Here is a 12,506-nt window from a genome sequence, read left to right on the forward strand (position 1 = left end):
CGTGACCTATCCTGAGAACAGACGGGAAAAACCCTTTAAGTACAACAAACTTTTACATCCGATTTCTAACTACCGTTTTCTATGGCAGGTATTACAAAGAAGTAACTGCATAAGTAAATGCATACTGTAAATCATGTGAGCCAATAAAAAACTATGCTAATGATTTTTAAAAAAATTCTATACATTCATTTAATCCATTTTGAATAGAACTCCTGAGCTCTGCAGCAGAGGGCTTTTATATGAATTCTTCTCACTGCGCCTGAATAATGTGGATGTTTGACATTAAGAGCTGATTTTCTCGAAAAAGACAAATTGCGACTTTTGAATTGGGTCAAAGCAAAATGACTGCTGTGTAAGTGAATAGTAGAAAATGTGTGCAGACAGCAAACTGCTCTCATGGACGTGCCATTGTCTGGTACAACTCTAATGAATTATATGGAGTATCAGCAAAGTTCAGAAAAACCCACTCGCTGTTGCTTTGCTTAGACAGTAAGCTCACGATGCTTCCTCGCCTCATTATTCTATGTATAGCTCATATCATTATCACTGACAAAGAGCCAAGGGCAATATTTAATAAATGAATCCTGGCTTACATTGAGCCAGCTAGTGGCCGTGCCGATTAGCCATATCTCATACATTATGGGATTATCAAGAATGATGTGTCCTAGTCGGTCTTAAAAGTAGCTACAGACCATATTGGCATAATGTAATCTGAGTGTTGGGAAATGACCTATTATTCATCGCTTTGTCTTATCTTTCTCCTTCAGCCACTCCTTTCTCTATATGACTATTTCGACAATAGGTTGCCTTAGGTAGGAATATATATCTAATGTAAGGACAGATTACATCATTGTCCCGTTTTGATCGCCGGTAACGAAGATCCATAAAAAGAATATACATGTTAGCGGCCAGTTGTTTGCTGAATTCCTATGTTTATTACTATGGGGGCACTATGACTCGTATAATACAAGCACTATCACCGATGCGAGAGCGATGATTATGAAACCAATGATTTTCAATGGTTTTATACTCATTTGCGTTTTTTTCACTGCAGCCTCGCATCACAGAGAAAGAATCTGTGATATCGCTTAATGTCTTTAATTGGGCCAGCGGCAGCAGCGCTAGCCCCATTAAAAAAATAGGGAGTACTTTACGGACTTCTGTGACAGCTGTGGCAGGGGTTTCCTTCATCACAACGGAGACCGCGGTGATGAAGGAATCCTCTGCCACAGCTGTGACAGCTGTGGCGGAAGTCCAGGATGCTATCCCATTGTTTTCAATGGGGTCGGTGCTGCTGCAGTCCCAATGAAAGCAGTGGGTTGTAGGCAACCCCCGAAGCAATTATTTTCAGGGAAGAGCTTGAAATATATGCCCTTCCCCGAAAATCATCCCTAGCTGGTGAAAAAAAACAAAAAAACTATATACTCACCTCTCCATTGCTTAGGCGCGTCCTCCGGCTGGCTCCCCGGCACTACTGTGAAGCTCTTTCAGCAGGCGGGGAAGGTGGGGATGAAAGAACCTCTGCTACAGCTGTCACAGCTGTAGCAGAAGTCCAGGATGCTATGCCATTGCTTTCAATGGGGTCGGTGCTGCTGCGGCCCCATTGAATGTAGTGGGTTGCAGGCAGTGATGATTTTCGGGGAAGGGTTTGAAATATAAATCCATCCCTGAAAATCATCAATGGATGGCTGAGCGCTGCCTGTGATTGGCTGAGTGCTTAGCCAATCAGCACAGCCCCTTCAGGAGGCGGGGTTTTTTGAATCTCCGCCTGCTGAAAGAGCTTAACAGCAGTGCCGGGGAGCCAGCCGGAGGACGTGCTGAGTGGCGGAGATGTGAGTATATCATTTTTTTTCCACCAGCTAGGGATGATTTTCAGGGAAGGGCTTATATTTCAAGCCTATGCCGAAAATCATCACTGCGGGGCAAAGGCGTAACTTGAAGCTCCAATGCAAAACCTGTTACAGGGCCCCCAACTATAATGCTTTATTCATAGTACTGGGCTCCCTATATGGAGAAAAGAGGCTGTATGGGCATCCTCTATAGTTACGCCCCTGCTGCAGGGGTTGCCTGCAACCCACTGCTTTCAATGAGGTTGCAGCAGCACTGACCCTATTGAAAGCAATGGGATAGCATCCTGGACTTGTGCCGCAGCACAGAGAAGAGACGTCAGACAGGCAAGCTAGGGTCACCGGCCAGGCACCAGGTCGAACTTCGCTGCTGGAATCCTGCATGTGGGGTCCAACCCGTCTGTGGCCAGGAGCCCTTATACATATAATTATATGTGTTACTGTTACTGCCTATGTACAAACGTCACTTGTATATAGAAACCAAACATCTCAATGTACAACAATCACTGTGCTGTATATATTACAAAGTAACATCAGTAATAATATAGGGGGTTCATACAAAGTGGTACCACTGCATAGTGACTGTTATACTTTGAGATGTGTGGTTTCCATCTACTAGTGAAGTTTGTGTATAGACCTTCACAAATATAATTATATATAACACTACTAGTGTGTTTTATTGGGGCACCATTTGTTTGAAATTCTTCTTTATGAATAATATTTAATAAAGTATTTATATGGAAGATGGTGCTATGCTATTCTATTAAGCTATTCAGAATAAGCTGCTCTGTGTGAACATAAAAGGAATAACAATATTTCTGGCTATTATATAACTTGCATATGGCAGGCTTGACCAGTTTTCCCCTCTGCAGTCTGTATTTGTAAATCTCATTTGTCTCTGAGCTGGTGGGAGAAGAAAAGCTGTTATGTTGCCAATCATACACAGAGAAAACTGCAGATTCTGCTCCCTAACTGTCTGTGGCATACACAAAGAAATAACATCATTTTGAATAGAGATTATGCAGTAGTACTGAGCAGTGCAGATGTGATCTAAGCAGCTGTAAATCACTTATTGTTACCACCAGGTATAGCTGTGTGATTCTACCTATGTCTCCCTCCAGCAGCTCCTCTCTCCCCTTTCTTCTTCATAGACTTTTAGTAATAGTCATCACCCTCCTCAAACTAGCATTTTCCATCCTGCTTTCTCTGTTACTAGAAATGGATCTTACTTGACATCAGAAAGTGTGCAGGAAGTCATTTTAGGTAATTAACATGGTTTGCACTTTTGCTTCTTATCACATAAGCATAAGTTGTTTGGATAGATTGTGACGATTTAAGCTTTTTCTCCATTAAACACCACTGGAGAAAAAAAAAAACATGGCAGCAATTTAACCAACATTCGATCTCTACTGAGGTTTTGCTCATGACTTCATTATTAGGATAAACGCATATATCATTGCATGGCTGGGATTACGCATTGTGGTCGTGGTGCAGGTTTTGCAGTTATATTCCAAAATCTTGGCAACAACACTATGGCTTTGCTGTAATTTCATAAAACTCTGCAAAAAATATGCAACAAAGTTGAAACACATGAACCTCGGAAAAAACGACAAATGAGACACCCAACCATCGTTCTCTAATACTTACCTAATGACTGGTGTAAAGAGACTGTGCAGCCGACAGTAGAGTCTGACACCCTGAAAAGGAAGGAGAACATTTTACTGTAACTCATAAAGTACAGCCAACTCTATGGGAACTTTACCCCCCGGCAGAGGCGTAACTTGAAGTTCCTGGGGCCCCAATGCAAAACTTGTAACAGGGCCCCCAACTATAATGCTTTACTCATAGTACTGGGTTCCCTATATGGAGAAGAGAGGCCTTATGGGCCCCCTAAGGATCCTGGGCCTGGGTGCGACCGCATCCCCTGCGTCCTCTATAGTTACGCCCCTGCCCCCCGAACTAACCACTGTGAAGCTGATTACAACTTACAGGATCCACTTCTTGGGTGAGAGTAGTAACAGTAAGCATGTTAGTACAATGCCTCACAATAAGGGCAAAAACAGACGACGGTAGGCGCGACTACACTCACCACTACGGTGCATAGCTGCACATGAAAGAGGCTTTTTGTTCCCCTTCTTGGGCCGTTCAAACTCTGCACCATAATGTAAGAGTGTAAAAAAAACAGAGGGAAGATAGGGCAAGCCCAATCTCTTCCCGCCCGTACAGTGAACGGATGAGAATCCCAATAGTGGAAACGTAATCACTGAAATCAATGGTTTCGTTATTCTGTTATGCGGCTGTGATTATCATGGGGGCATAACGGGACAAATACACGCCTGTGTGCTTAAGGGGTTGTCCCGCGCCGAAACGGGTTTTTTTTTTTTCAATAGCCCCCCCGTTCGGCACGAGACAAACCCGATGCAGGGATAAAAAAAAACAAAACAGATAGTACTTACCCGAATCCCCGCAGTCCGGCGTCTTCATTCTTACCTTGTGAAGATGGACACTGGGATCTTCACCCTCGGTGGACCGCAGGGCTTCTGTGCGATCCATTGCCGATTCCAGCCTCCTGATTGGCTGGAATCGGCACACGTGACGGGGCGGAGCTACGAGGAGCCGCTCTCCGGCACGAGCGGCCCCATTCAGCAAAGGAGAAGACCGGACTGCGCAAGCGCGTCTAATCGGGCGATTAGACGCTGAAGATTAGACGGCACCATGGAGACGGGGACGCTAGCAACGGAACAGGTAAGTGAATAACTTCTGTATGGCTCATAGTTAATGCACGATGTATATTACAAAGTGCATTAATATGGCCATACAGAAGTGCTGAACCCCAACTTTGTTTCGCGGGACAACCCCTTTAAGCCCTAAAACGAGAGAAATCTCGAAGATAAAAATGAGAAAACATCATTCCGTACCACCTGATCCGCCTGTCATTGCTTTTACTAATTAAACAAGTCTCATCATATTTATTGTCATTTGCAAAGCACACAAGGTAAATATATACCGTATTTTTCGCTCTGTAGGACGCCCTTTTTCTCCCTCCAAAGCGAGGCAAAAAAGTTGCTGTGTCTTATAGGGCGAATGTGCCGAAATTCATCGCGATCGACATTTTTGTGTGATTTAGTTAGCGCAATTGAACGTTAAACACGTGATCACACGAAACAAATGTGCGATCGGTTAGCAGTTTTCTCTCCTCCCCACTGCCACCCATACGGACCGCTGATTGGCGGTGAGCGCCGGCAGGAACTGCTGCTGCTCCCCACCTCCACCGAACGTCATATTCCCTACCTCCTGCCACACACAAGCGTCGCTGTGGCACGGAGCTCTGTTTTTTTAAGAGCTCTGCTGCTTTTTATGCTCCGTCGCCCGGCACTATCCCCTGCTCTGTCCCTGGGGGAGTTCAAATATTTTTCCCCTATTTTCCCGCTCTAAAGCGGGGTGCATCCTATAGAGCGAAAACTACGGTTTATGCAGGGGCGTAACTATAGAGGGTGCCGGGGTTCGGTTGCACCCGGGCCCAGGAGCCTTAAGGGGCCCATAAGGCCTCTCTTCATCATATAGGGAGCCCAATACTATGAATAAAGCATTAGAGTTGGGACCCTGTTACAGGTTTTGCATTGGGGCCCTGAAGCTTTAAGTTATGTCTCTGTGTAGCATGGTTTAGGTATGGGTACGGGCACAGATACAGATAGAGGGGGGGGGGGCCCAGCTCACCTTTTGCATCAGGGCCCCTGAGCCTTTACTTACCTCCCTGGGTATATGAATCGTTTTATGTAAAGTAAACCCAGTATAAATAATAAAACATTCTAAAAATTACAGAAACCTGTTCCAGGGAATATAAAGCAAATCTAAGTTAATACAATGTATAGGAATTCTCCTTGCTGGGCTCAGAATACCGCCGGCAGACTTGCCTAAACTATAGACACCTGCTTGTGCTCGCAGTTTTTATGACGGATCGTAATCCACCAGATGCTAACACATCGCCCCTCCGGAAAGTTTTTCAATGTAAAGATGCTGAAGTGCAGAAAAGCAGGTGTGAGCGGAATGCCCCTATTTATGGCTTTACCTTTGGTCTATGATTTGCGCACATACTATAAAACAGTTTATTGCAAGTGTATTTTGTACCACGATCTGTAAAGCACTGGACCGTTACTCACTGGCTACATTCAGTCTCTTTAATGCCTCACTGAGTCTTCAAATTCAATACCCCTGTTTCCCTGAAAATAAGACAGTGTCTTATATTAATTTTTGTTCAAAAAGGTTTAACTTTTTAACATGTATAGCTGCCTGGACACTATTTAAATTAACTTTTTTAATTAACTGTTAGCAGGGCTTAATTTTGGAGTAGGGCTTATATTTCAAGCATCCTTAAAAAGCCTGAAAAATCATTTTGCATCCTCAAAAATTCTGGAAAATCATGCTATGTCTTATTTTCGGGGTATGTCTTATTTTCAGGGAAACAGGGTTTTAGTGAATTACATAAATGATATCCTATAGTCTTAGATTGTCTCATTCTAAGCTCTGCGTATTCCCGGCGAGAAGGCTCAATGATACAGTACTTCTTTATGGATGTACTAACTCATGGCTTGGCAACTTGCAGTATCTGTATGAATTGACATTTGTAACCCGATTCTGCTGTGGTAAATAAAAAGAAAACATGCAGAATGTAGAATGGATTTCTCCAGTCCTAAATAAGCCTCATGCGGATCTACAGTTGTCTTATAAAATGTCACATATAAGTCATTGACTTTTCTGCGCAGTGCTTAACTTCGGTGTTGCCTATTTGGCTGTTCTCATTTCTAGATATACACTGTCTTACCAAAAGTATTTGGACACTCCTATCAGTAGAATGGACCGTGTTTTATTAGCATGTCACGAGTCCTAAATCATGATTAGAGATGAGCGAGCACCAAAATGCTCGGGTGCTCGTTACTCGAGTCGAACTTTCAGTGATGCTCGAGAGTTCGTTTCGAGTAACGAACCCCATTGAAGTCAATGGGTGACTGGAGCATTTTTGTATATCGCCGATGCTCGCTAAGGTTTTCATTTGTGAAAATCTGCAAAACACAAGAAAGTGATGGAAACGACACAGAAACGAATAGGGCAGGCGAGGAGCTACATTTTGGGCTGCATCTCAAGTTCCCAGGTCCCACTATTAAGCCACAAACAGAGAAGAACGATGTTAGCCCATTGAATTCAATGGAGCCGGCAATACAGCCGGCTCTATTGAAAGCAATGGGTTGCTGGCGATCGCGGGATGAATTGTCGGGAAGGGCTTAAATATATAAGCCCTTCCCTACAATTCATCCAGAAATGTGTAAAAATAAAAAATATATATATACTTACCTGGTCCCGGCAGAACGATGTTAGCCCATTGAATTCAATGGAGCCGGCAATACAGCCGGCTCTATTGAAAGCAATGGGTTGCCGGCGTACGCGGGATGAATTGTCGGGAAGGGGTTAAATATATTAGCCCTTCCCTGCAATTCATCCAGAAATGTGTAAAAATAAAAAATATATATATACTTACCTGGTCCCGGCAGACGGAGTTCAGCGCGGCAGGCTGCAGTTCTCCTGAACTGCTCTGAACAGCTGTGAGTAGTGTTCAGCAGCCGGGGATTTAAAATCCCCGCCTGCTGAATGAGATGCCTCTGATTGGTCACAGCCTGACCAATCAGAGGCATCCCTCACTCACACCCATTCATGAATTCATGAATGGGTGAGTGAGGGCTGCCTCTGATTGGCTCAGCGCAGGGACAGCTGAGAGCTGCTGAATACTACTCACAGCTGTTTAGAGCAGTTCAGGAGAACTGCAGCCTGCCGCGCTGAACTCCGTCTGCCGGGACCAGGTAAGTATATATATATTTTTTATTTTTACACATTTCTGGATGAATTGCAGGGAAGGGCTTATATATTTAAGCTCTTCCCGACAATTCATCCCGCGTACGCCAGCAGCCCATTGCTTTCAATAGAGCCGGCTGTATTGCCGGCTCCATTGAATTCAATGGTCAGTGCTCGTTTAATCAAGACGAGTACCGCGTGGTGCTCGTCTCGAGTAACGAGCATCTCGAGCACCCTAATACTCGAACGAGCATCAAGCTCGGACGAGTATGCTCGCTCATCTCTAATCATGATACATAAGTTGTAGACCCTTGGAGGTGTCAGCCATAGTTTGTGACGGGAGCTGAACACTATTGGATAGATGGGTTCTACCGCTGTGTACAAGCCATCCGTCATGAATTGCAATGCATCCGATCATATAATGGTGCAAAGAGCATCATAAATGTAACACAATGGGGGTCCTCTGACCTCCCTTGTGGCAACCAAAGTGGCTGACAGGAGCCAACAATGTTAAAAGAAAAAGACAAAGAAGGAGGAGATAGTAATTAGAGTATGTATTCTCCATGACAGTCTATCTGAGTTACACCACCTTAGCGGCGCTTCAACACCTCTATCAGTAGAATGGCTCGTGTCTTATTATGATGTCACGTGCCCTTAACCATAAGATGCAGACCCTTGAAGGTGTCAGCCATAGCATGTGATGCGAACTGCACACAAGCCGTCCGTCAGAAAGTGCAATGTGTCAGCCTGTCTACAAAGGTGCAATGAGCATCGCTATTGGACAGTTCAGCAATAGAAGGACATTCTATGGAATGACAAATCACACCACCCGTCTTCACATCAGATGAGGTACCTGGGTTTGGAGGATGCCTGGAGATAAGTACAGTGGCGGTCCTGTTACGGTCTGGGAATGCTTTACGTATCATAGTCTCGGTCCATTGGTTGTACTGACAAGAACCATGGACACGGAGGTATACCGTGACATTCTAGACAATAATGTGCTGCCAACAATGAGGCAATACTCTGGGAATGGTCAGCCATACTTCCAACAAGACAACACATGTCATCACAAATCCAACGCTGTTTTACATTGGTTTGAGGGTATGGATGTTCTACAATTCGACCGGCTGCACAGAGTCCCGACCTGAACCTTATAGAACATCTTTGGGTGAACTGGAACATCAGGTTAGGAAATACGAACAGCATCCATCATCTTTGAGATAACTCACCAGTTGTTTGCAGCTGAATGGGGGAAAATTCCACCTGAAGTGTATCAGACTTTAGTAGAACGTATGAGACAGAGAATATCCAATGTCATTATGACCAAAGGAAGCCCCACTAATTAACATGTGTAAATAAATGCTACTTTTGATTCTTGCTTAGATGTCCAATTACTTTTGGTAAGATAGTGTATTGTGCAGCCTTAATGAAAGGCTTTGGCAGTGACCATCACATGACTTTGGATGTTACAAACTGAGTACCCAAAATACTACTTTTGATTCTTGCTCAGGTGTCCAATTACTTTGGGTGGGATAGTGTAGATGCATGAATAATAAATAATTTTACGAAATAGGTCGCAATTAGAGATGAGGGAGCATACTCGTTAAGGGCAATTACTCGAGCGAGCATTGTCCTTAGCGAGTACCTGCCCGCTCGGAAGAAAAGATTCGGGTGCCGGCGGGGGGGCGGGGAGTGGCAGGGTGATTGGGTGGGAACGGAGGGGAGATCTCTCTCTCTCCCTCTCTCCCCCCCCCCGCTCACTCCCGCAACTCACCGCTCACCAGCCCCGGAACCCGATCTTTTCTGCCGAGCGGGCAGGTACTCGCTAAAGACAATGCTCGCTCGAGTAATTGTCCTTAGCGAGTATGCTCACTCATCTCTCGTCACAATTATTTCAGAATATTTAGCAATTAGCAGTAATTACCTTTGATATCACATCCTGCATTTCATTTCTTGGATAGTAGGTGCCATCATCGTAACGGAATCTGTACAACATCTGCTCGGACTTAAACTGGTGCTTGTCTGTGACTAAAAAAAGGACATTTTTATATTAGTAGGTTTTGCACTTATACTATGGAATTCTGGGGGTATTTGTTGCCCCTGATACTCAAGAAATTAAATTGAAACAGTCCAGCATCCATCCATAATCCTATAGTAACCATGCATCAGGTTCTTCTACTCTGGTTTGTTTGACTATTCCAAGAAATCCAAACATCAATATTGCTCATGGTGGGGCAGAGGAGGTGTGGGGGGTGCAACACTAAAAACTCTGGTTCAAAATGGAAATTTGTGCTTATGTTTGTTGCTGTTTGCCATCAAAACATGACAGTCTAGGATTCAATGTCAATGGCTAGGTTTATCCCTGAGGCATATATGGTACTCCATTGTCGGAAATACACAGCTGAAAGTCTTTGAGTGTTGGGAAAGTTAATGAAAAGTTTCCTTTATTGCGAGATTGTATAATAAATAGATGGGTATTGGATTATGGAGCTTTTGAATGGTGCCACCATCATATAGATGCTTAATTGGGTTGTCTGAGATTTTTTAGAATTGGCCAGAGGGCAGATAAATGTACAAAAAGAAAAACACAGCTCACCTTTTGAAAAGGATTTGGGAGCTACTTAGAGCCCTATTAGGTAAGTTCATGGGCTCAAAGTGTCAGGTTGTGCTCCTGGGACCTGTAGGTCTATTGCTTTCCAGGAGCATACAGGTGTGGGATGATTGAGCTGGCTGGGTGTGTATTGCTCCAGTTAGCCAATCACCACCGGTCTGCCAGACATAAATACCTCTTACTAGAGGGTGCTGCTTTATTTATTTTGCCATTTATCCATCATCTCATTAGCCGCAACATTGAGCTTTCTTGGCACATGTCTAGCTCTAAATTGTAAATTCAATTGAAGATAAAGTACTAGCTTCCTTAACAGAGTCAACACTGGCCATGAATCAGACCTGCTGCTACCATCAACGGGAACAGTTCCAGTCACATTAGACATTTTAAAATTGAGCTACCCAACCAATTAGACGCCCATCTCTCTGCATTTCATTTTTCTCCTAGTATGGCTCCAAAACCAACAGAAGCTGCTGCATCCATTTGCAGCCCCAACCCTACAGAATTCAGACATATCTTGAAACATCTCCACCCCATTAAAACTCCAACAAAAATTTCTCCTATATAACCAAATCTTCCTTCAAATCCCGAGTAATGTGAACCCAGTGACTAATACCCAACGTGGCCCAAGCCAGTCTACGATTAAAAATCATTTCTACAGGAATAACGTGGCAGGCAAAGTTAAGCTTGCCTAACATCGACTGCAACTCCTTGAGTGTCACCTATTTACTACTAGCCACTGATCTTACTGAGTGCAATAAATCTTAAACTTTATCTATAACCAGTCTCATGATCCCCTCCACTGAATCCAGCTGTAATCTCAAAAAAATAATCCTGGACATCACACCGACTGTTTTCTCAGTTGCCATCAGAATCCTAAAAAGGTTTGCTACTTCCAAAACGTAGTTAGCAGTAACCTGCACAACTGATCATGGCCTGGTACAACACATAAAAAGTCATCCAAGTAATGTATTATTCTACTACCCATTCAACAAAAGTATTATAGGCTTCCAAAAATGCGCATGACACCAAGCAACCCCAGGACAGACATAAATCTATGTCAAATTGCCCCGTAAAACAGCAACCCAGTAGAAAATGTCTCTCCAGGTGAATTGGGAAGAGATAGAAAGCCAATTCTACATCTGCCTTCACATGAGCGTCCCAGGTTCCACTTCCCAAACCCAATCAATTGCCCTATCGAATGATGTATAAGATACTGATGACAAACTGTTTTTGATCCCATCATTCACTGACTTTCCACAAGAAAATGACAAGCGATATATGAACTGGAATTTACCAGACTCTTTCTGTGGGACAACAGCCAATGGTGGAACCTTTAATTTGACAATGGGGGGAATTAAACGGACCTGCTATGCGCCCCAATGCAAATTAACCTCACATGCTCCTCTCCCACCACTTCTGGATATTTGTCAACCATCTTGAAATTAAAAAAAAAAAACTCCAATCGAAAACACCCCCTACATTAGGGATTATAAAACCAAATACTAAACCCTCTAACAACAATAACTTGTGTTCCCGATCGCCGTAATGTCTTAGCCAGGGCTACATTTCTTTTAACCTCCCCAGAGACTTTCTTTTTTGCAACCCGATCACCAGATCTCCTGACGTTACACTTCAAATATTGTGAAAGTGAGAGCAGTCTGCCACAACCTAAATATTCTTGATGGAATTTGCAGCTGACCATGCAGCATTCCCCGCTGTTATATTGCCAACAAAAGACATATGTCTCACAGGCCAGTGGTCCCACAGAACCACTAGCCCTGCCCTGAAAGGCAGTCACTCGCTGCAACAACATGAGACCTAACCACAATAGAAAATTCTTTTGACCCCAGCCCATGCTACTATGCACCACCAGCCTTTGCTGAAAATGCTTGTCATACCACCATCAGGCACCCCTCCTCATTATATGTATGACAAGCTTTCCACATATTATTGATATAAGAAAAAATTGACGTACACCCCCTCAGATCGTAGCCCCCCCAAATAGATGCAAACCAGTTACCGAATATTTTAGGAATCTTCCTATACCTACGTTTCTTGTCTTATTTCCCGTTCTTTTGTTTCTCCGCGGAATCCGATTCCCTAGTCTCTGGAAAGTCAACCAATGGCAACAAAGATGCTGCATTTAGACTGAACGATTATCATTCAGAAAATTCTTCAGACGAGCGAAACTGAACGATGATCGC

At 43.8% G+C, this 12,506-nt stretch overlaps 1 protein-coding gene across 1 annotated transcript in view; it reads right to left on the reverse strand.

Moving 5' to 3' along the window:
* Positions 1-12,506, reverse strand: part of PREX2 (phosphatidylinositol-3,4,5-trisphosphate dependent Rac exchange factor 2) — a 320,125-nt gene that overhangs the window by 167,617 nt on the left and 140,002 nt on the right. Inside the window, exons 12-13 of the mRNA XM_066578561.1 lie at positions 9,616-9,719; positions 3,495-3,544 (exon numbers count right to left, since the gene is read on the reverse strand). Of these exons, the coding sequence (XP_066434658.1) occupies positions 3,495-3,544; positions 9,616-9,719 (154 nt within the window). The remainder of the gene's footprint in view (positions 1-3,494; positions 3,545-9,615; positions 9,720-12,506) is intronic.

The sequence above is a fragment of the Eleutherodactylus coqui genome, chromosome 9, assembly GCF_035609145.1.
Source record: "Eleutherodactylus coqui strain aEleCoq1 chromosome 9, aEleCoq1.hap1, whole genome shotgun sequence".
Taxonomy (NCBI): Eukaryota; Metazoa; Chordata; class Amphibia; order Anura; family Eleutherodactylidae; genus Eleutherodactylus; species Eleutherodactylus coqui.